This window comes from Felis catus, chromosome B3, assembly GCF_018350175.1.
Source record: "Felis catus isolate Fca126 chromosome B3, F.catus_Fca126_mat1.0, whole genome shotgun sequence".
Lineage (NCBI taxonomy): Eukaryota > Metazoa > Chordata > Mammalia > Carnivora > Felidae > Felis > Felis catus.
In genome coordinates, this window is record NC_058373.1 from 84,468,192 (window position 1) to 84,492,620 (window position 24,429).

The window sequence follows — 24,429 nt, forward strand, 5'->3', positions numbered from 1 at the left end:
CATGTTTTCTGCCCATTTCTTCACTGCGTTATTTGTTTTTCGGGTGTGGAGTTTGGTGAGCTCTTTATAGATTTTGGATACTAGCCCTTTGTCCGATATGTCATTTGCGAATATCTTTTCCCATTCCGTTGGTTGCCTCTTAGTTTTGTTGGTTGTTTCCTTTGCTGTGCAGAAGCTTTTTATCTTCATAAGGTCCCAGTAATTCACTTTTGCTTTTAATTCTCTTGCCTTTGGGGATGTGTCGAGTAAGAGATTGCTACGGCTGAGGTCAGAGAGGTCTTTTCCTGCTTTCTCCTCTAAGGTTTTGATGGTTTCCTGCCTCACATTCAAGTCCTTTATCCATTTTGAGTTTATTTTTGTGAATGGTGTGAGAAAGTGGTCTAGTTTCAACCTTCTGCATGTTGCTGCCCAGTTCTCCCAGCACCATTTGTTAAAGAGGCTGTCTTTTTTCCATTGGATGTTCCTTCCTGCTTTGTCAAAGATGAGTTGGCCATACGTTTGTGGGTCTAGTTCTGGAGTTTCTATTCTATTCCATTGGTCTATGTGTCTGTTTTTGTGCCAAAAAATGGTAGAATATTGGGAACTTCATATGATTCATATTACAGAGCCTGTGTGTGTGTGTGTGTGTGTGTGTGTGTGTGTGTGTGTGTGTGTGAGGGAGGGAGGGAGAGAGAGAGAGAGAGAGAGAGAGAGAGAGAGAGAGAGAGAAACATAATCATCTATAAAAAACACTTTTTTTTAAGTTTATTTATTATCAAGAGATCATACATGCATGCACGCCTGCAGGGGAAGAAGAGAGAGCAAGGGAGACAGAATCCCAAGTGAGCTCCATGCTGTCAGCAGAGCCTGACATGGGGCTAGAACCCGTGAACTGGGAGATCATGACCTGAGCCAAAATCAAGAGATGGATGCTCTACCAACTGAGCCACCCAAGCGCCCCAAGAACACTTTAAATGTAAATGTATGATGTAAAGAATAGTAATAATAAAACTCTCCTATACCTGTCAGATTAAGAAGCTCTCTGCCCTAACTTATTTTTCTTTCTTCTACTAACCTCTTCTTCATCCTGACACCCTGAGTATGGTATAAATAATTTTCTTGCTCTTCTTTGTTTAGATTTGAAAAACCAAGTAGCAAGCTCAACCCTAGCTGTGTAAAGAAAGACCAGTGTTGTTGCTATTAGATGACAACTGCCTGGAGAAGGTGAACAGAATCTTTGGTTCATGGCTTCTCTGAGAGCTTGTAAGAGCCCCTTCTGGGGAAGTAAGCATTCAGCGTTAGGCATGAGTCTTAGGAAACAGAGGTTTTATCAGGCATCTGGCAGAGTTATAGTTTGGATCAGTTACACAACATTTGACAGAAATATGGTCAAACCAAACAGGCTGCTGTTTACTGCCTCTACACTCACATGGCTTTCCTCCAGCTTTTAGGAGTAGATCAAAACAAAACTTTCTTGCATTTTCAGTAAAATGCAAGTCTTTACCGATCCAGGCAGCAGGGCAGGGAGTAGAGAGTATAGTAACTCCAGACTGTGGTTAAGACAGCCAAGTACAAGCTCACGCATTTGAGCACTCTATGCTCAAATGAAAACGATGATGTGATGGTAGTGGAGATCGTGGTGATGACTGTCCCCAGTGTGGCTGTCTCTGGACTCACTTTCCAATCTAGATTGATTGCCCTCTGAATCTGATACATAGACAATTATCCTGGAATCTCTCTTCACCATCCTCCTGCAATTCCCATTGCCTCTCTCCTGTATTGGATTCTATTTCCTGTCTTCCTCTTTCTTGGGTTAGTGTCTTTAGTGGAAAACATTCTCCAGGAGCTTCTTAAGGAAGGATGCATGGGAGGTAAAATTTTGGAATGCTTCCATGTCTGAAAGTGTCTTTATATTATTCTTACATATGATAGAGTGGCTGAAAATAGATCTCTAGGTTAGAAATAATATTCTTCCAGAATTTTAAAGATAGTACTTTATGTTTCCAGTGTTGAAAATTTGAAGACATTTGTTTTTTGTTTTTGTTTTTTTACTTGTATTTGCATTTAGTTTATGCAGAATGTACTTCAGAGCCATAAGTTTTTGTTTCTTCAGTTTCCTCTAGGATATCCTTCTCCTCTGTGCAACCTCCTCTTCTGCTTTAGGAACAATCTGCTCTTTTTTCAGTAAGGATCATCTCAGTGTGGAAGGGAGAGCTCATGTATGGGTTAATCTGCATGAGCCCTGTAAGTTCTGCACCACATCTTGGGGTCTTTGCTCACCTGGATGTGCTCAATGACCAGAAAATCTACATCCAGATCCTTAAGTTCAGCATTACTCTGTGCATTTTTAAACACGTACAATAAAAATTTGGCACTCTTTTTGGGACACCAACCTTGTGTCTAGCCCCACTCTTTGTAGCAATGGAATGGCATACATTGCTTCTGCAAAGTGACATCCTTCAGATACTGTGTGGCTTTTTGGATGTGCATACCCTTGATGGCCTAGGCAGTTTCACATGTGTTGTTAAAGTGAACATGAAGATTTGAACCTCTTTTTTTTTTGAGAGAGAGAGCACATGCTCACAAGCATGGGGGACGGGGTGGGGGGAGAGGGAGAGATACAGAGAGAGAGAGAGAGAGAGAGAGAATGAATCACAAGCAGGCTACATGCTCAGCACGGAGCCTGACACTGGGCTCAATCCCAACAAGCTTGGGATCATGACCTGAGCTGAAATCAAGAGTCTGATGTTCAACCAACTGAGCCACTCAGGCACCCTTGAACCTCTTGATTTGCATGATTTTGTATGATTTTCTGGGTCAACTGAATAGTGAACCATTTTCAGAGATCATCTCAGGCTGCTTACAGGAAGAGTGGAAATCTGAAGACATTCTGACTCCCAGTCTTTTCTATATGATTTTTTTTTCTCTTTGGAAGCTTTTGGAATTGTCTTTTTGTTTCCAGCATTGTAAGCTTTTACAGTAGTGTGACTTGATATGGTCAAGTTGCTATCCATTCATTCTAAAAACTCGTATCTTTCCGTTTTGGGAAATGTTCTTTGATTATTTCATTGATGACCCCTCCTCTCTTTTTTCCCTGTTCGTTCCCTTCTTCCTCTCTCCCTTTCTTCTTCTCTGTCTCTCTCTGTCTCTTATTCAGATATTAGATCTTCCAGGCTGGTCTTCTAAATTTCTTAATTTTTATCCCTTTGCTCCTTTCCTGGGAGGCCTCTTCAGTGTTCTCTTTCTACCCTTCTATTGCTTTTTTTTAAAATTCATGGTTGCAGCCATATTTTAATTCCTAAGAGCTCTTCTTTATTTTCTTCCTTTAAAAAAAATACATAATGAATATATATTATCTCATGATTTTAATGATAAGTTTTTGTAGGATTTTGGCCTTGTCCCTTTATAGTCTTTTGTTGTTTTTTTTTTCTTATTTATTTTAGACTCTTCCATGTCATAGGCTCTCCACAGCTGTGATAATTCTTTGCTATGTGCTTAAGATTAAACATAATCTCAAGAGCTGATTAGAAGCTCTGGGTGTGTAGGTGGGGCTTATTGACTTCATGGTAGGGTGATCTGGGTGGGCCATTTGTTGGGGAATTCCCAACAGTCAGTATGTCTAGGGTTTTTTCTTTGCCTGGTCAGATTCCCCAAAGGAGAGTTTCCAATCTCTTGACTGCAGGGCCAAGGGCTTACTACTGCCAGTGTTTCTGAGAGCCAAGTAGAGGAACAGGAACAGGTCTGAGTTTCTCTACATCCTGCTTTCAATATACGTATATTCACGTCATGCCTATTTTTCAGTATTGTACTCACACTGTAAAATGTGCACAGTACTCCAATATAGAGATCCTTTGATTTACCACATCCAAGTAATGAACCTTCAGACTTCCTACCCCCACCACAGCAGAAACAGTATGTATGTGGAGTGGGGAGGGAAGATTTAGGAATCTGATGCTTCCTTAACAGCTTTTATCCAGGTCTTCTGAGTGAAGACATACGCCTCCAGTTAGCCTGCCTCCTTTGCTTCCAGTTCTGGAGTATTTTGAGAAACTAGGTTGGTTCTTAGTTCATCCCTCTTCAAAATTGACTTTGTTGGATCTGCAAGATTAGTTACCACCTGTCCATCTCCTTTCCAGCTTCCAAATTTTATTGCTGTTATCTCCCTTGTTTCCAGGTTCTTGTGGATTTGTCATTTTAGAAGGCTCTGTATTATAGTTTTAGTAGGGTTTCAAGTGGGGTTAATATTAGATGCATGTGTTCCTTTTGTCTTCTTAACTTGAAAGCTTATGTTCTACTCTTAACAAGTGTTGACAGATTAATACAAAAATCACCGAAATTTTGTGATAATACCAAAAGAATCTCTCTTTTCTTTCTTTTTTATCTGTTTTATTCTCTTTCTGTTTTGTTTTTTGTTTTTGTTTTTTGAGGGAGTGGGAATACAGTGCGGTTTGGGAGGTCTAAATTTACTAATCCAGACTGTACTGTCTAATAATAGCTAGCATTTATTGAGTATTTTTCCATGTGCTTTGTAGCTAAATGAATCTAAATGAATCCTCATAATAACCCAATTTGTATCTCCATTCTACCAATGATGAAACAGAGGCCCAAAAAAGAAATGTAACTTTCTTGAGGTCACACAGCTCTGACACAGTAGAGCCAGAATTTGACTAGGCAGCCTGATATCAAAGCTTATTGCTGTTAATTACTATACTATCAAATACTAGATATGAATTGCAAAAGTTTCTTTTATGTCTCTATTCAGTTTCATTTACCATATCAGCCTTTCCACTACAGAACTGTATAGATGACTTGGAACATTAACTGGAGATATCCAAGGTGTCTTTTTATATTCCTATGTCTCTCATATATTTAGAACTGACAGGCTTGTTCCAGAAAACAAAATCAAGGGGCACCTGGGTGGCTCAGTCAGTTGAGTGTCTGACTTCAGCTCAGGTCATGATCTCACTGCTCATGGGTTTGAGCCCCATGTCAGGCTCTGTGCTGACAGCTTGGGGCCTGGAGCCTGCCTCAGATTCTATATCCATCTCTCTGCCACTCCCTTGCTCACACTCTGTCTCTCTTTCTCAAATATAAATAAACATTAAAAAAAAGTTTTTAAGTGAACAAAATCAATAGCCATAATATACTCTTGTGTGTGGCTCTCTACTAAAACAGAACCTATGTAAATCAATGTAGCCATGGAAAGGTTACATAAATTTTCAAGCCTCCACAGCCCCAGTCATCATATTCTTTCTTTTCTAGTCATTAAATGGTATCTATGAGCCTGAAAGTATTTACATACTTTACCAGTGTGAGCAGATTACTCCCCGTACATGGACTGGATCTAGAACCCTAGTGGAAATTTTTATTAAATTGTTGCAAGTGGAAATTAAAATGTATCCGAGTAAGTTAATTTAATCTTCCTGAAATTAGTTTTCAGTCTTCAAAATACTATCCTTTTCTGTCTCACAGTGATAAAGGAAACGCAAATATCTTACAGAGAAACTAAAAAGACCAAAGGATGCATGTAATGTTTGGAGAAAAGTCATACTATGAGTCAGGAGCCAAATCTTCTGTTTTCTAGACAGTGCTGACTCTCAGCTAGCTGGGGAAATCCATCTTGGCCAAGTTAATCATTCTCTAAAAGGCTGGACAATTGTGTGGGTGCTAATGGCATCAGAGAAGACAAGGTATGCAGGAAACACATCCCACACTTGACAGGATGTTCCCAGGGCAGGAAGGGCATTTCTCTTCCTCAGTAGAATTGTTTCATTGAATAAAGACAACGTGAGATCATTCAAATCTCCCCAAAATACCAAAGACTGATGAAAGCAGGATATATAGAACATGGTGAGTCTAGTGTAAACCAGTGGGATCATTTATGACATCATAATAAAGTAACAGTATTTTGTGTATATACTTTCTTCCAAGAGATTCAAAGAAATTTACATAGTCAGTCATCAAAGTTTTAAATCTTCTGTGGTCAGAGTACATGGTCCCAGAGATGGGAGTGGAACCCTGGTTTAGTCTCAGCCTTTTCTCTCTGGAACTCTACCACCATGTTTATGAAGCTTCCATTTGTTTGTTTGGTTTTTTTCAACGTTTATTTATTTTTGGGACAGAGACAGAGCATGAACGGGGGAGGGGCAGAGAGAGAGGGAGACACAGAATCGGAAACAGGCTCCAGGCTCTGAGCCATCAGCCCAGAGCCCGACGCGGGGCTCGAACTCACGGACCGCGAGATCGTGACCTGGCTGAAGTCGGACACTTAACCGACTGCGCCACCCAGGCGCCCCTGAAGCTTCCATTTGAATACCACCCAGTAAAGTACCCCTCCCCTCCTCACCCCAGCTTCTGCCGCTTCTCTAAAACATTTCCTTTTTTCATCTTCTTCTAATTCTCCCATTTTCATCAAGTGCTAATCTACATCTTACATGGTGGATAGCTCTTGAACAGTTCCACCAACGAAGTATCATTCATCTTCCTTAAGTAAAGAATGATATCTCTCTCTAAGATAGAACTGAGGCTGAGACAGCACCAGTAAGTAGTTGGCAAATGAAAACATGATGAGAAGCTTTGAGCCAAAACTTTGGTGGTTTTCCTAAACTCCTCCTTGTTGGTATTTTCCAAGGTATACAGAAAAATGTTGAATATAGCAGTCACCTGAGCAGGAATTCTCTTCCCAAAACTTAGCTCAAGAGAACACTGAGACTTACAAAAACAGAAGAGAGAATGAAACTAGATATGAGCTTACCTGCAGATGGTAGAAACAACACAGAAACAAGTAGAAAACTCCATTGTTCAGTGTAAGTTATGACTTGCCTTGTTTTTTCTGCTGTAAACTTTGTGGAGAGCACAGTGCATCAGTTATAAACATTGTGTTTGTAGTCTTCTGAGTCTGAGAACACTGCCTCTATAGAATCATTCATTGTGTATCTAAAGTGATTTCATATTCTTAGTTTGTGGGAAATAATTGTCAATATTAATTAGTGCACATGAAAGAAAAGGACCCAAAGAATTTTTACTTACTTTTCTTGCTTGCCTTTGACTTAAATGTTTATTTATTTTTGAGAGAGAGAAAGAGAGAGAAACAGAGTGTGAGTGGAGGAGGGGCAGAGAGAGAGGGAGACACAGAATCCAAAGCAGGCTCCAGGCTCTGAGCTGTCAGCACAGAGCCTGACTCGGGGCTCGAACTTATGAACCATGAGATCACGACCTGAGCCAAAGTCAGATGCTTAACTGACTGAGCCACCCAGGTGCCCCATAGCAACATTGTATTTAAAATTAATCTGCTTTCTGGAGCTCCTGAGTGGCTCAGTCAGTTAAGCATCCAACTCTTGGTTTTGGCTCAGGTCATTATCTCACAGTTCGTGAATTTGTGCCCCGCATCAGGCTCTGCACTGACAGCACAGAGCCTGGGGACTCTCTCTCTTCCCTCTCTCTCCCTGACCCTACCCCATTTGTGCACTCTCTCTCTCAAATAAACTTAAAAAAAATTTTTTTTAATTAATTTTTCATTTTGCAGTTCAGGTGCTGAACTACAGCTGTGTGTAATTGTAAAGAGGAGACAGGTCAAAGACAAAATCACTTCACATCTTCCTTGGTGTGACCACTAGTATGGTTTTATCTGAGAAAAAATGAGGCCTCCAAAAGCTTGGACCAGTCAAATGCATGATGCCTTGCTCCTCAAACACCCCACCTGATCAGTTTTTACCTATAAACAGCTGCTGACCATTTTCAGAGAGAACAACTTCTACTTTAATTAAGCTCCCCTTCTACATCAGGTCCTTTTTTTTTCCTTATTTAAATTTTAGTTAACATACAGTGCAATATTGGTTTTCAGGAGTAGAATTCAGTGATTCATCACTTAAGTACAACACCCAGTGCTCATCACAAGTGCCTTCCTTTAATACCCATCACCCATCTAGCCCATCTGCCACCCACCTCCATCCATCAACCCCCAGTTTTTCTCTGTTATTAGGAGTCTCCTGTAGTTTGTTTCCCTCTTTTCTCTTTTTTTTCCCACTTCCCATCTGTATATTAGATCCTTTAAGGAAAACTGTCCACAGCCAAATGCAGGAATTTCAACTTTCCATGATTCCTGAAGAGCTGTTTACACTTATTCATTTCACACGTTGAATATTACCATCAGAAGCTGCCAGGGAATGATACTGGGTGCCTTATCCACTGGGTACTGGGCTCCAACTAGCTGAATAGAATTGGGGACTGGGGGGGGGTGTCTGCTCTTAACTAAGGCTAAGATAAGTAAATACAACTTCTCACCACCACCCCCCACTCTCCCCCCCCCCCCACACACACTAATACATTAAAAGGAGAAAGGTAGGGCTGAAGGTGGAGAGGTAGGTTGAGGAAGGAAACATACTTCAGCACTAACATGCGGCCTCCTGGGACCCCGTATCAAATTGACCCCTGGTGGTTTCCAAAAGTCATTAGAGGGGAGAAACATTGCCAGAAAGAACATGCCGTGAAAGCCAGATGGTTTTGAGATCCTTGCTCCAAAGATCTTTCCATATAGAAGTTGTATGTGAGTTGATGTCATTTTACATTTTTATTGATGATATCTTGATAGATAAATGTTCATAATACTGTTGAGGATAGTGGGAGGGGGAGTGAAGAGGGTGGGAAGTAACTTATTTCACATTTTAAAAATAAAGCAATCTGAGTAAATAAATAAAATAGGAATTTGAAATTCCTGACTCAGGCCAGAACCCCCAAACCACAGATCCTATACTGATAAAAATCTGGGATGAGATCTTCAGTAGTAAATAGGGAGAGCGATATTAGATGACTGATGTTTTGATGATGGTTCCACCTGTAAGTGCCTTTGGACCAAATGTGGAGCAAGGGATTATCATTACCCACACTGGCCTTCTCACTCAGCCAGGATGATGCCTGCTGAAAATCTCCCTACTCTGCCAACTGCTGCTGCCTCAAGGCACTCCCGGCTTCCACCCTCTTCTGGGTTTTTATGCTGTCTGGCTTGCTCTGTGAGTCCGAGGTCAGCTCTCACTCCTAATCTCACACCAGCTGTATCTCCTCCGTGTCTCTGCCCTCAAGCCTCCTGCTCTGCCCTCCCCACCATCCCACTGCCAGTGACTCACCTCCTGTCGCACACAGAAAATAGAAACTGTCAGGAGGAGTGACCTCACATTTCAACATACACACCACACACATACATAGACGAACCACATGGTCATGCCAATTTATCTATGCTCAAATCCATTTCAGTGCTAGAGGTGTTCTCTCTTTCTCTCTTGCCTATTCTCTGGATTCTCTTACTGCTTTCTCAGGAAACTTGTTCCAACAATTATCCTTTCTGTGCCTTGTATCTTCATCCTTTACCTTGCCGCTGACTTTTTCTGATCAGGATATAAATATTCTCAAGTCTTCTGTCTTTAAAAAAAACAAAATCAAATACCTCCTCCCTTCAAAATGAAGCTTCTGGAGGTTGGAAGTTTTGAAGAGACCACACAACATCGTTTCTGAAATGAAAAAGCAGAATTGTTATTTTTGGTAAACAAAATACAGATATGCTTGTAAAACAGTCTCTCTGGAAAAAGCAAACTGTAACCTTATGTAATTTAGGAAACCAACTGAAATCTTACTCCTGTCCCCGTGGCTTCCTCAAAATGACTCCACGTTGCAGGCCACACTTTGGTGTCTCTATAAGCACTGATACTTAGCCTCTCCTTTCTTCTTAAAAGCTCTTGATAGTCTGAGAGACTTCTGTCTCCTGGTTTTTCTTTATCTCTCTGACCATTCCTCAGTTGACATTAAATTCTTATCATTCTAGCCTTCAAAAAATAGTATTCTTCATATTTCATCCTCAGCTTTATTCCTTTCTCTGTCTGTATCCTTCCTCTTAAACTTCTACTCCATGATGCCTTGAAATCTTTGTCTCCAGCCCAGAGCTCCCTGCTAGATAGTAGAGTCACATAACTGGCTGCCCACTGGATATCTCCCACCTGGGGATATGATGAGCTTTTCTTCTCATAGACCCTGTCTTGGTACTAACATTTGTCCAGTTGTCCCAGTCTTCCTTGGTTTATCCCTCTCCTCATTTCCACAGGTAATCAGTGACTAAGCCTGATCAGTTCTGCTCCACTAACTCTACTAACTTCGAAGGCTCTCTTCTCTCCAGCTTTACTGCCCATGCCTCAGTTCTCATCTCTTACTTGAATTACTGCAGAACCCTCCCCCCCACACTTGATCTCCTAGTCTAGCCTTCTCAAAGTTCACGGTTTTGATCTAACTTGGTAGTCATATCATGCTCCTGTTTTAAATTCTTTGTTTCCTCCTCATTGCTTTCAGGTGGGAAAAGATTCCTTATCACAACTTACAAGGACCTTTGTGAACTGACTTCTACATTTATTTCCAGCCTTATTTGTGGCATTCCTCAGGTCATCCCACACCTTTGCTTGAAACACGTTTGACAGCTTGCAGTTCCTCGAATTCGGTGTACTAATAAAGAGCTTCCACCTTCAACATGCTGCTCCTTGTCCTTGGAAATTCCCATTCCTTGCCTGGATAATTCATCTGAAACCTCAGCGGTCGCTTCCTCTGTGGAGACGTCCCTGACCACTCTCCCTACCCTCAGTGTGATTAAAGTGCCCATCCCTTGTGCTCCCTCTTAGACTTATTCAATTCTGTTAGAATCACTTGACTGTAAACTCCTGGAGGTTAGGGATTACTGTGTCTTTATATCTGTATCTCCAATGCCCCCTGTTTATTGACTGACAGAGAAGTTCTCATTCATGTTCTATGAAGGAACTGGAGTTTCACATACATGCACATACATGAGTACACACCAAAAAAAATCCTTGAGTTTGGTTGACTCCCTAGATCCAACTACTAATTTATAACAAAAACAGAGGACTGGAGAATATGTTACATGATACAGGAAATACTGTAAAACAAACGGCCACATTTCTTTAACTGCAGTCAAGCAATTGCAATATATGGAGCTTTTTTAGATCTTGATTTTTTTTTTGAAAACTGTAAAAAAAAAATCATGAATGAGAAATACGAATAGTGTATATTTGACATTAAGGAATTATTGTTAATTTTTTAGATGTGATAATGGTATTATGTGCTTATTTGTAAAAAACAGTCCTTATGTTTAGAAGTATATTCTGATATATTTACAGATGAAGTGATATAATGTCTGGGATTTGTTTCAAAATAATATGAATGGGAGAATAATCTGGGTGGGGATATAGATGAAATTGGATTGGCCATAAGCTGATAATTATTGAAACTAGTGACAGGCACACAGTATTGTGATTATATTTGACTGACTTTTGTTTATATTCTTAGATTTCTATAATAAAACTTTCATTGTGGCAAAACATACACAACATAAAATTTATTTTAACCATTTTTAGAGTTTCTAGTTTTTACTTAAATTCCAGTTAGTTAATGGGGTACCTGAGTGGCTCAGCCGGGTAAGCATCTGACTTCGGCTCAGGTCATGATCTCGCCGTTAGTGAGTTCGAGCCCCGTATTGGGCTCTGTGCTGATAGCTCGGAACCTGGATCCTGCTTTGGATTCTGTGTCTCCCCCTCTCTCTGCCCCTCCCCGACTTGCACTCTGTCTCTCTCTCTCAAAAATAAACAAACATTAAAAAAAAATTAATAAATACATTCCAGTTAGTTGACATTTAGTATAATTTTATTTTCAGGATAGAATTTAATGATTTCATCCCATACATATAACACCCTATTTTAACCTTTTTTTTTTCTATTTTAACCATTTTTAAGTGTACAGTTCTGTGGCATTAAATGCTTCACATTGTTGTCCCATCATCGTCACCATTCATCTCTAGAATGTTTTAATCTTCCCAAACTGAAACTCTGTACCCGTTAAACAATAACTCCTCATTTTCCCCCACCCCTACCCCTTACAATCAGTATATTTTCTGTCTATGAATTTGACTACATACGTCACATAAGTGGAATCATACAATATTTCTTTTGTGTCTGGCTTAATGTCTTAAGTTAACGTAATGTTAACGTAATGTCTTCTAGGTTTCTCCATGTTGTAGCATGTATCAGAATTTTATTCCTTCTTAAAGCTGTATAATGCTCTGTTGTGTGTATATACACGTTTTGTTTATCTTTCCATCTATTGATGGACATTTGGGTTTTTTCCAAAACTTTTTCCAGAAGGTATCTGATAATAACTATTCTCATATATAAGGTATACTGATTATAGTTATCTTGCTGAAGAACTGGCATAAAACTAATTTCTGTAGACATCAGATCCCAAAGGCTTAAGAGTTTTTGAAGACCTACAGTCCACACAACCCAGGAAGCGCAAGAGACTGCAGGGGGTGATGTATAAAGTTAAGAATAGGGAAAGGAAGTTACACTTGGAGTTTAGGATTACTCAGAAAAACTCTTGGTCTCATTGGCCTCTACCACCTCCCAGGCAGCTTTTCTACTTCCTGAGTATCCCTACGCAGTTATTTCTAACAGATGTGGCCCTGCCAAATGTATTTTTACCCTAAGCTCAGGAACTACCTTTCAGCAATTTTATACCAAAAATAAGTGTCACTTACAAGTAAAAAAAACAAAACAAAAACAAACAAACAAAAACCTTTTATCTGTTCCTGTAGGAGATAAACCAAATTAGAATGGAAGCCAAACCAGAAAATGTTTGCATCAAATATTAGTCTGAAATTTATTCTTCTTCTTCTGGCTTTTGGAAAATTATCCTTTAGACATCCTAAGGAGCAGTGAGGTTGGGTGGGGGGTGGTGGTGGCATTGAGATCCAATCTCTGGTTAACCTTGAGATACCCAGAGAAGTTCTAGAATCAATTTGGAATTTTGGATACTCTCCAGAAGGAGCCATACTATTTATTTTGTTCTATTATGTGGCTCAGATTCTAGATTACTTAGACAAACCCAGAACTATCCCTTACCATCTCATTCATGGTTTTCCACATTAGAACAGTCCAGAGTGGATTGTGGTTTCTCTGGTCATGACTGTCCTGAGTTTAAGAAAACCCTTCCTTATCTTTCTTATCTAAACTTATTTCCTGCTGATAGTCTCAGGAGAGGATTGCCTTTTATATCTCATACTGACCATCCAGGATGCATTGGATATTTGTCACATACCTGTTTGTCCTTAGGAGCCCCAGTTTGTTTTGGTTTAGGGGTTTTGTTTTATTTTGGCTTTTTTGTTTAACTTCTTATTTTGAGATAATTGTAGATTCATATACAGATGTAAGAAATAGTGACAGAGATCCCGTGTATCTTTTACCCGCTTTCCTCCAATGGTAGCATCTTTCCAAACTATATTATCACAACCAGGATATTGACCTTGTTACAGTCAAGATAGAGAACATTTCCATCACCACAAGGAACCCTCCTGTTTCCTTATTATAGCCATACCTACTTCCCTCCTGACCTTACCTTGTCTTTAGCCCACAGCTGCCACCAATCTGTTCTCAGTTTTTATAATTTTCTCATTTCAGACATGTTATGTAAGTGGAATCACACAGTACATAACCTTTTGTGTTTGGCTTTTTTCCCTCAAATAATTCTTTGGAAATCAATCCAGATTGTTGCAGTATCAATAGTTTGTTCCTTTTTATTGTTGTTTAGTATTCGATGATCTAGATGCACCAGTTTAACTGTTCACCTATTGAAGGACATCTGGATTGTTTCCTGATTTTGGCTATTACAAATAAACCTAAGTAGTTAAACATATGTGTACAAGTTTTTATGTGAACATAGGTCTTCATTTCTCTGGGATAAATGCCCAGAAATACAATACCTTGGTCATGTGGTAGTTGCATGTTTAGTTTTACAAGAAACTGTAGCTAGAGTGGCTGTACCATTTTAAATTCCCACCAGCAATATGTGAGTGATTCAGTTTCTCCTTGTCCTCACTCACCAGCATTTGGTGTCATTACTATTTTTTATTTAGCCATTTTGATAGGTATATAGTGATCCCTCATTGGGTTATAATTTGCATTTCCCTAATGGCTAATAATTTTGGATATCTTTTCATGTGCTCATTTGTCATCTGTGTGCATTTTTTGGTGAAAGTTCTTTGGGTTTTGTTTTGTTTTAAAAAAAATTTTTTTTAACATTTTTATTTGTTTTTGAGAGAGAGAGAGCGAGAGCGTGCGCGCGCATGGGCAGAAGAGGGGCAGAGAGAGAGGGAGACACAGAATCTGAAGCAGGTTCCAGGCTCTGAGCTATCAGCACAGAGCCCAACATAGGGCTCAAACCCATCAACTGTGAGATTATGACCTGAGCTGAAGTCAGATGCTTAACTGACTGAGCTACCCATGCACCCGTTTTGTTTTGTTTTTAAGTAAACTTTACCCCCAATGTGGGGCTCAAACTCACAATACCAAGATCAAGGTCACACGCTCTACCACCTGAGCCAGCCAAGCACTCGAAAAGGTCTTTGTTCATGTTTTATTTGGATTATTTGCTTTTTTTTAACTGTTGAGTTTTGAAAGTTCTTTATATGTTCTAGATATCACTTCTTTGTTGAATATGTGGTTTGCAAGTATTTTCTCCCAATCTGTAACTTGTCTTTTCATCTTTTTTAACAGGACCTTTCACAGTGCCAACAGTTTTAATTTTGAAGTCCAATTTATCAATGATTCCTCTCTTTTTTAATTTTTTAAAAAGTTTTATTTATTTATTTTGAGAGCGAGGAAGGGAGAGAGAAAGCATGAGCAGGGGAGGGGCAGAGAGAGAGAGAGAATCCAAAGCAGGTTCCATGTTGTCAGCGCAGAGCTCAATGCAGGGCTTGAAGTCAGGAACTGTGGAATCACAACTTGAGCCAAAATCAACAGTCAGATGCTTGACCAACTGAGCTACCCAGGCACCCCCAAAGATTCCTCTTATAGACAATGTCTTAGATGTCAAATCTAAGAACTCTGTGTAGATCTCTGGTCATGAAGATTTTTCTCCTAGGTTTTTTTCCTACAACTGTATAGTTTATGCTTTATATTTAAGTCCATGATCTTCTCTGATTTAATTTTCTGTATAAGGTGTGAGATTTAAATAGAGGTTCATTTTTTACTTATGGATGTCCAATTACTTCAGCACCATTTGTTGAAAAACTTACCTTTCCTTGGCATATTTATATGGGTCTATTTCTGGGTCATCTATTCTGTTCTATTGATCTATATGCCTATCCCTTTACCAATATCACACAATGTAGATTACTTTAGCTCTGTAATAAGGCTTCAGATGAGGTAGACTTATTTTTCCCACACTTTATTATTTTTTTTTTTCAAAACTGTTTTAGCTGCTCTTCCTTTGCCTTACCCTGTAAGTTTGTAATAATCTTGTCTATATCTACAAAAAAAAACTTGCTGGGATTTTGATAGGAATTGCATTTAAAACCCATATATCAATTTGAGGAGAATTGACATCTTTACTGTCTTGAGTGTTCCAATCCATGAACATGGATGGTGTTGTTGAGTTCTTCTATATACTTGCTGATTTTCCGTCTGGGTCTTCTCTCAGTTGTTGAGAGAGGAATATTGAAATCTCAAACTATAATTATGGATTTGTCTGTTTCACTTTTGCATTCTATCAGCTTTTGCTTCACATATTTTGTAGCTCTGTTGTTTGGTGCACACACATTTAGGATTGCTGTGTCTACTTGGTGAATTGATCCTTTTATCACATAATGTCCCTCTGCATATCTGGTAATTTTCTTTGCTCTAAATTCTACTTCATTTAATATTAATGTAGCCACTCTGGCACTCCTTTAATGAATCTTTGCATGATTCAACTTATTCCATCCTTTAACTTTCCACTATCCTATATTTTTATATTTAAAATGAGTTTCTTTTACATAGTATATAGTTGGATTATGTTTTTTAATCCACACTGCCCGCCTCTGTTTTTTAATTGGTGTATTAAAACCCTTTGTATTTCATGTCCTTATTGAAATGTTAGGATTTATGCCTGCCATTTTATTTTTTGTTTTATATCATCTCTATTTTTTTTTCTGTTTCATTTTTCCTGCCTTCTTATTGGCTGCTTGAACTTTTTTATAGAATTCTATTTTTATGTATCTGTCCTGGGTTTTTTACTGTGTTTTGTTTTTTAATATATAGTGTGTTTTAGTGTAGATTTTTAATGGCTGCTCTGGGAACTGCATGTATATATGTACACACACACACACACACACACACACACACACACACAATACCACAGTCTTCTGGTGTCATCATTGTAATAAGTTTTCTGTCTTGCTGGATGGCCTCTTTCCTGGTCCTTGGGCTATAGAAATTGGGCCTTTCTTGGGGTCTTTTTGTACCCATTGGCATTTCTGGGTTGCCAGCTTCTTCACTCTAAGTCTAGGATATATGAGTCAAAAAGAGTATACAGGGAACTCACTTACCATGTCATTCTTCATGCCCTCAGGTCCCTAGCCAGTCTGCTTTTTTCTCTGTACCTTTCACAGTCTTCTTTTTTCTAATTTCTGATATTTTTCTTATGTGCAAAATGGGTATAAATTTCATTTTATGGTATTTTTTTAAGATTTTATTTTTAAGCAATCTCCACACCCAGCATGGGACTTGAACTCACAACCCTGAGATCAGGAGTTGCACATACCACGGACTGAGCTAGCCAGGTGCCCCTATGATGTATTTTATATTTTAGATGTGTTTGAAAACATTTTGATTTTTGGAAACATCAAACTTTCTAAGTCTTTATATGTTTGTTTTGTAGAATGTCTGGGCTTTTTAGTAGTACTTTAGAGATAAGGAAAAGTAGATCTACTTCCATCTTCCAAGAAGTGGAAATCCCCCCCACTTTTATTTTTGATCTAACATAGAATTAAGGTAAATTTTCTTTTTCTTTACTATTCTGAGTATACCTGTGACTCTGACCCAGCCCACTGGATCTAGCCTTGGAATTTACTGCAGAGGAAGTCTGCTCATGGCTAGACTGTCATAGAGTTTCAGGCCAGTGCCTTTATTCTGTAAACTCATCTTTCTTTCCTGTATCTTTCTTTTATTCTCTTTTGTTAGCATCATTTCAGAGAGCTGCTGCTACTACAGACCTCTAAGCCACAAGATGGTGCCCCAGAGCAGTTCAAGCTAATCCTTTTCTATTCTTCCCTGGGCCCCTCTTTTTAACTTAATATTAGTAAACTCAAGGCCATTTATCTAAACCAGGGTATAGTAGTAAACTAAAAATATAAAGTGATAATCCAATGGAAATTCATATGGAAAATTTTAAAACTAATTGTCATTCTTCTTAATGAATCCAGTTGCCATTTTATAATTGAACTCACCGAAAATAATCTGTAATCTCAGCATAGTTTTAAGAAAGGAATGTTATGGGTGCCTGGGTGGCTCAGTTGGTTAAGTGTCCAACTCTTGATTTCAGCTCAGGTCATGATCTCACAGTTTGTGAGATCAAGCCCCGAATTGGGCTCCACATTGAGCATGGGCCTTCTTGGGATTCTCTCGCTCCCTCTCTCTGTCTCCCCTCTGCTTGTTCACATGCTCTCTCTCTCTCTCGCTCTCTCTCTCTCAAAATAAATAAATAAACATTAAAATAAATAAATAAAGGGATGTTATAAATGCATTCTAAAGGAGATGCACCTCTCAGTATCTTTTGAGGTGTTTGAATCAATGAACCAAACTTTCTTATAGTGTAGATGTTTGCTTTTGATTACTAGCCTTTTAAAATTATGGCTTATAAGATTATATAAAAATGCATGAAATAAAACCACTGGTAAATACATATTAACAATCTTTGGGTGGGGAACAGAAATTGACAGATCTTTGAGTGGAAAAAAGAATTTCAGTGAAAGGTATCAGTCTCCGCAGAATCATGACATGGAAAAGTTGGCTGAAAAGATGCAATCTATTCCAGCCATATACAAACTTACAAGAAAAAAAAAAAGTAGAACACTTTGTTCACTTTATTCAAGTGACAACTTATGCAGAATACCTATGTATAAATGTACCAAAGCTGAGCTTGTTTTGGTTGAAACAGGGTCGGGAGTATAGGAACTAAACCCCATCCTCATTGAACCTCTCTGTCTCTATCCCAGTGGACTCTGCGGAACACACTTTAAAAACAATTCATTTTGGGGGCGCCTGGGTGGCTCAGTCGGTTAAGCGTTCGACTTTGGCTCTGGTCATGATCTCACCGTTTGTGAGTTCGGGGCCCTGCGTCGGGCTCTGTGCTGACAGCTCCGAGACTGGAGCCTGCTTTGGATTCTGTGTCTCCTTCTCTCTCTGCCCCTTCCCCACTTGTACTCTGTCTCTCTCTGTCTTTCAAAAATAATTAAATGTAAAACAACAACAACAACAACAACCTATTTTGTCTATGCTTAGGAAACCACCCCCCCCCCCCCACCACGAGACCCAATGTAATGTAGCCTGACCAGTAGGCTGCAGTTGTAACAAAGAAACATTTGCTTCAGGCTTACAAAGATGCAGAATTGTTTTAAGGAATGTTTTCTTACCCCTAACCAGAAAAGAGTGTTTCACCATTGAGACTACCAGGTAGAAGAATCACTCCACTTACTTGACATTCTTCTCTTGGCCCTTTTGGGGATTGGCTTTGTGTTTTTTAGCTCTTGCATGTGGTCTCTCAACTAGCCAAGCAGAATCTGCAGCTGCTGGTCTTGGGCCGAAAGCACATGCTAACACAGCACTCCAGGTGGAGAAAGGATGAGATGAAAAAGGTGCAGAAGCAAGCCAGCTGCTTCTTTGCTGACAACATGTAAGTACTGAAGGCACTAGGTAAATTACACTAGGCTTCCATCATCTGCTTGTTAGTAACCTATTCTTGCCATTTTTAAAGTGCATGTGTCTGAATGTATATATGTACGTATATTCAGCCTCATTCTTAAGATTTGAAGCAGCTTACGAAAATATACTTTCTACAGCGGGATACATTTAAATGGATAAGAAAATAAGGATAAAGGAGAAATAGGAGGGAGATAAAGTCAGAAGTGAGATGAGTACACAGAATGCATGCCATAAGGTCCTACACAGATCATTTAACCAGTATTGTATAAATATGAGCACCCTCTGTGTTCTTGGAAAACAGCAGTCGTTCATTGAGTGCCTGCCTTCTTGGGATGTAAATAGGTAAACAAATAAAAAGGTCATGTAATTCCAGGCAGTGATCAATGGCTAGGAAGACAATAAAGCAGAGTAAATAGATTAAAAAGGATTAGGTAGGGGGTAGGTCAGAGGGTAGTAGATGGGGTGGTCAGGAATAGCCTTTTGGAGGGGGCAAAACCAGAGGGAAGGAGTCATTTGAGAAAATGGGGGAGGGTGGATGGAAGAACATATGAAGCAGAGGGAACAGCCACTGTTCAAAAAGCCCTGAAGCAGGAATGTGTTTGACATGTTTGAAGAAAGCAAACAAACTATCGTAGATGAGCTGTAGCAGCAAGAAGGAAAAGCAGGAGGTTCTGGACTCAGAAGGAAAGGACCATAGTACAGAACACCTGTGGACTCGGATAGGCAAGCAAGGAGCCTGGAATTTATTCTAAATATAAAGGGAATGTTGCTATGAGCCACAGCTTCTCAGGAATCCAAAGAAACATGGAAAACATGGTGAGTGACAAAATGGTACAGTGTCCATAAAGAAGAAAGCAGCTAATCAGGAGGGGGCACAGACCCTCAACAGGACGTGTAAACTTTTAACATACACTTAGTTTTACATCCGATTTATGCTGACAAAAGTTTATTTTTAACTTTGCCTGGATCATGTGTGTACCTCAGTCCTGGGTATAGGTTTCATTATGTTGAATGTGGTAGCTTCAAGATTTGTCAGTATTCCCCAAATCATTTATTCCTAAAAAGGTAAAATGACTCTCTGTGCATGGAACAGGGGGCTAACCCCTCGTTCAGATCCCAAAGCAATCCCTTTTTCCTTAGCTAAGTCCTTTTATGTATTCACAGGAAGGGTTACTTCTTTGTCTCTGTGAGTAGAAGACAATAATAATACTCTTCACACTCACTTTAGGCAGCATCGGATAGACAAGAGGAGCACAGGCTTGGGAATTAGTCTACCCAGATTCATATCAGCCCTGCCACCTCCTATCTGGGAAGATGTTTCCCTCTGTGTCTTCATATATAACCCCCATGGGGTTTCTGTGAAGATTAAGTGAGATAATATTTGTAAATAATCCATGAAAAACTGTAGCAGGGCACCAAGTACTTGGAAAGCATATATGTAAGTGCCATCATCATCACTTTTATTTTTCTTAGGTGGAGGAACTGGATAAATGCAGTGTTACAACCAAGAAGCCTGTTGGAAATTGGTCTCATGCTTGGTTTGGGGCTTGTGTTTACTGTGTCTGTTAAAGTTCCAAACCCAGTTGTAAAGACTGATTCAGTGACCTCCTGTGGCTTTGGATTTGAATATTTAAGTTTTTAACATTAATTCTATTTTCCACTAATGTACCAAAGAAGCCTTTTCAAACAGATACTATACTATAAGAGAATAGTATAGTGAATCTCCATGGAAGTGTCACCCAGCTCCAGCAATTACTATCATTTTTCTGATATTGTTGCATATAACCCCCTACATTTTTTCTATTTTTCTTTCCGCTCTCTTTTTTCCTGGAGATTTTAAAGGCAGATGGATTCTAGTCATTTATCATTTCATTTGAAATAGTTGAGTATAAAATAAACTATAAATGGTCCTACTTTGGGTCATTTGGATCAAGGCATAAGGCATACCACGTGCTATAGTCCAAATCTCCTGAGCAAGGCAACTACTTGGCTGTTTTTACAGCACACATACTACAGTGGTAAGTGCTCAAGTGGAGGGTCTGTTAGAAACTCTGAGTCACTGGTTCATCTCATAGCAGGAGATGCCTTTGAGTGCTGATCTGGGTGACTACCCAGAAGCTTCTTTGAGATACCACTATTAGCTTTGAGGGCAGCCCATTATTTTTGGTAGCTTGCAAGGAAGTGTCATCCTGCCTTATTAATATTTTGAATATTCCTCAAATTTAAATGAGGAAAGGTGAGAAGGGGGGTGGCGCGGGTATGCCCTGTGGTAGATAAGGCAAATAGGAACAACACCTTGGGCACACAGAGAACCAGGGTTCTCTGTGAATGTGAAGAGAAAGTCATTGTTAGAATTCTTCATTTTAGTGGGAGAGCCCACTACAGTGGACCAAGTTGAGCATTTGCATTCCCTTCCACTTAGCTTTCCAACCTGTGTTCTAGAGAATGCTGTCTACTAGCAAAGGACATGATGCAGGTAGTTTGTAAGCATCACTGAGATCATGTCAGTTAAGAATGCAGAGCACCTCTGAGGAAAGTAGATAGAGTAAGAAGTAAAAAGCGTGGTGAAGAATGCCATCCTCTGCCTCCTTGGGGCTGTGCTTAATTGTATTCTTTCTTATGCCTGGCTTAGCTCGGCAGACGACCCATTCCTTCTGTATGCCACGCTGCACTCGGGGAACCACTGCAAGTTTATCACAAAAGATCTGATGCGGGACCACAAGGCCTGTCTACATGATGCCAAGACCCAGCGCCTCTTCTTTAAGTGGCAGCAGGGCCATCAGCTAGCAATCATTAATAGGCTTCCAGGATCAAAAATAACCTTTCAGGTATGTTATTTGTTCTCTACATAATGCCAACAGAGTCAAGTACAGTATATAGTCACACATATAGATAGATAGATAGATAGATAGATAGATAGTAAGAATGTGGCATAGTCAAAGAATGTTGCACTTAGTTGAAGGTTCTGAATGCTTTATTTTTCTCAGCTGTAGTTTGGTATTTGGGATTAGCCAGCTCCTGGACACAGAAAGTCTGCCAGAGCAAAATTTTCCATAGACCAGCCTCACATCACGTTAATTGACATATCAAAAACATCTGAGATGTCATCAATTGTGACTTCAGTTATGTCACCGATTATAACTCCTCATACATGTTTTTTATTTTCCTGAAAATTCCTTATCCCTTATGGTTCGTCATATTTCTGCTAAGTAACTCTTTTTCCTGTTAGTTCACTTCTGCGGCATGGTCTCAATTGAGTTCTCCTTTGGTTCTAGTTTAGATCCCTGAAAATATGAGATCTCTTATCTCTTGTGTGAAAGCAAAGGGAAAAAATCCAAAGGCAAGCTATTATAGAAAAATACACTAGCCAAGGTATATGTGGTCCAATGGTCAAAAAATATACAAAACAACAGCTCTATAGGAAAAATCAAGACTGGGGGAAACTATTCAGGACAACTGACTTGGTTTCCTCAACAACAACAGAATGACAAGAAAAACAGAGATGAAAAGTAAAGCTCTAATTAAAATTAACAGATAATTCAGTCATGATGTAATAACCTAATTTCAACTCCTAATCAAAGAAATCAACTGTAAAATATATGTACACATATTTAATAATTGGGGAAATGTAAATATTAGATATCTGATGATAAGGAATTATTAACTCTTAAGTGTAATAATAGTATTGATCTTATATTTACAAAATAGATCCTTACTTTTTATTTTTTATTTATTTATTTTAAAAAAAAAATTTTTTTTCAATGTTTATTTATTTTTGGGACAGAGAGAGACAGAGCATGAACGGGGGAGGGGCAGAGAGAGAGGGAGACACAGAATCGGAAACAGGCTCCAGGCTCTGAGCCATCAGCCCAGAGCCCGACGCGGGGCTCGAACTCCCGGACCGCGAGATCGTGACCTGGCTGAAGTCGGACGCTTAACCGACTGCGCCACCCAGGCGCCCCGATCCTTACTTTTTAAAGGTACATACTGAGGGGCGCCTGGATGGCTCAGTCAGTTGAGCTTCCAACTCTTAATTTCGGCTCAGGTCATGATCCCAGAGTCCTGGGGTCGAGCCCCACCTCGTGCTGCACACTTTGCATGGAGCCTGCTTCAGATTCTTTCTCCCTCTGCCCCTCTCTCCCACTTTCTCTCTCTCTCACAAATAAAAATAAAGGTACATACTAAATATTATAGAAGAAGGGATATGATAGCTGAGATTTGCTTCACAATAATCTTGGGGGGTGGTATGGATGAAATAAAATTATCCATGAGTTGATAATGGCTGAAGCTGGGTGGTGCATACATGGCAGTTCATTATACTATTTCTCTATTTTGTATATATGAAAATTTTCTTTCAGTCCAAATATAGACTCTCCTGTAGAGAGTCTTTAACCTTAAAGATGAACTCTCCCCCAAAAAAGAAACCCCTAATGCTAGGGTTCATCTTCACAGAGCTAGCTGCTCTTTGAAAATCCATTGTTAAGTAAGACAGAGAATACTCCTGAAGCAAACTGAGAAGTTGTCAGAAAAGAAAGGGAAATGGCCAGGTAACCCCTCTGTGTTGTTCTCAATGTTTGGCTCCCTTTTTAATTCAACAGCATATCCCCAGTTATGACACAGTGGTGCAAACAACTGGAGACTCATGGCACATACCATATGATGAAGACTTGTTGGAAAGATATTCCTATGAAGTGCCAACCAAATGGCTGTGCCTTCACCGAAAGACATAAAGACTATACCCCATGCAGAACTTGTGTTTGGGTGCCCTTCTGGTTGGCATCAGAGCTCTTCAGTCAGTGCTTGCTTAGAGCATTGCTCCTGTGTGATCCACTTTGTCCTGTTTGGTCCAGGTGTCAACAAATTGAGGGTTTTTTTTAAATTAAATAAAATATAATATCTTTTCATAAGCAGTTGTATTTGTATTTTTTTTTTTTTTTTACCAGCCATTTGTTTTTGGAGAATTTATCCATAGTTGGGGAAGTCAGGGCAGAGTGAAGTCTACGTTTCTCCTGTCGGGCCAGCTTGGCCATTCACTTGGACAACAGGTGCTTCTGGTATCCATTTTGCTACCCCTGACCTCACCTTCCAGGTCCACAAATAGCAGAGCCAATGCATCTAGGCCTAGGCTACTCATGTTGTTTCTAAACCCCTTCTACCATTTCTGGCATGATCTCATCCTCTACACATGATCTGCTACTCACACTGAATCGCTTATGGTCCTCTGTGATAAACTGGCCAAGAAATCAGAAGCTTATTAGCAACTTTTACTTACCACCCAATAATTTGAGTGGGAGAGAAAGGAGCAGTTTGTTCTCTTTAGCCTGTGGTCATTTCTTCATTCTACAATGCCTTTTTCAAATTGGTTCAATATTTTGTGAACACTATTAATTCCATCACTCAGAATATGAGGGCTTTTTAAAGGATACAGATTTTTTTTCATTTAATCAAGTTTGACTTAGTTTAACAAAGTGATTAACTTTTCATGTTTGCCTCTCTTTTACTTCCTTGCCAGCCTGCTTATACCTCACTGGGCCTTAATTTTAGCTGGACATATTCATGTCCACAATACTTTATGTTTTTTCTTTATTTATGTATGATTTAATACTCAAGAATAGGCAAAACTGGGGCCACCTGGGTGGCCCAGTCAGTTAAGCATCCGACTCTTGATTTT

The 24,429-nt window shown here is 39.5% G+C and overlaps 1 protein-coding gene across 7 annotated transcripts in view; it reads left to right on the plus strand.

Moving 5' to 3' along the window:
* PRORP (protein only RNase P catalytic subunit) overlaps positions 1-24,429 on the plus strand; it is a 159,859-nt gene that overhangs the window by 107,705 nt on the left and 27,725 nt on the right. For 3 of the 7 annotated variants that reach the window (XM_003987540.6, XM_011283194.3, XM_011283193.4), the window contains 3 exons: positions 18,581-18,729; positions 21,391-21,586; positions 23,357-23,665. In XM_003987540.6, the coding sequence (XP_003987589.3) occupies positions 18,581-18,729; positions 21,391-21,586; positions 23,357-23,488 (477 nt within the window). In that variant the 3' untranslated portion in view covers positions 23,489-23,665. Of the gene's footprint in view, positions 1-18,580; positions 18,730-20,231; positions 20,777-21,390; positions 21,587-23,356; positions 23,666-24,429 lie in introns of those variants that run through there. The other 4 variants (XM_045059787.1, XR_006599523.1, XR_006599524.1 and 1 more) reach the window with 3 other exon arrangements.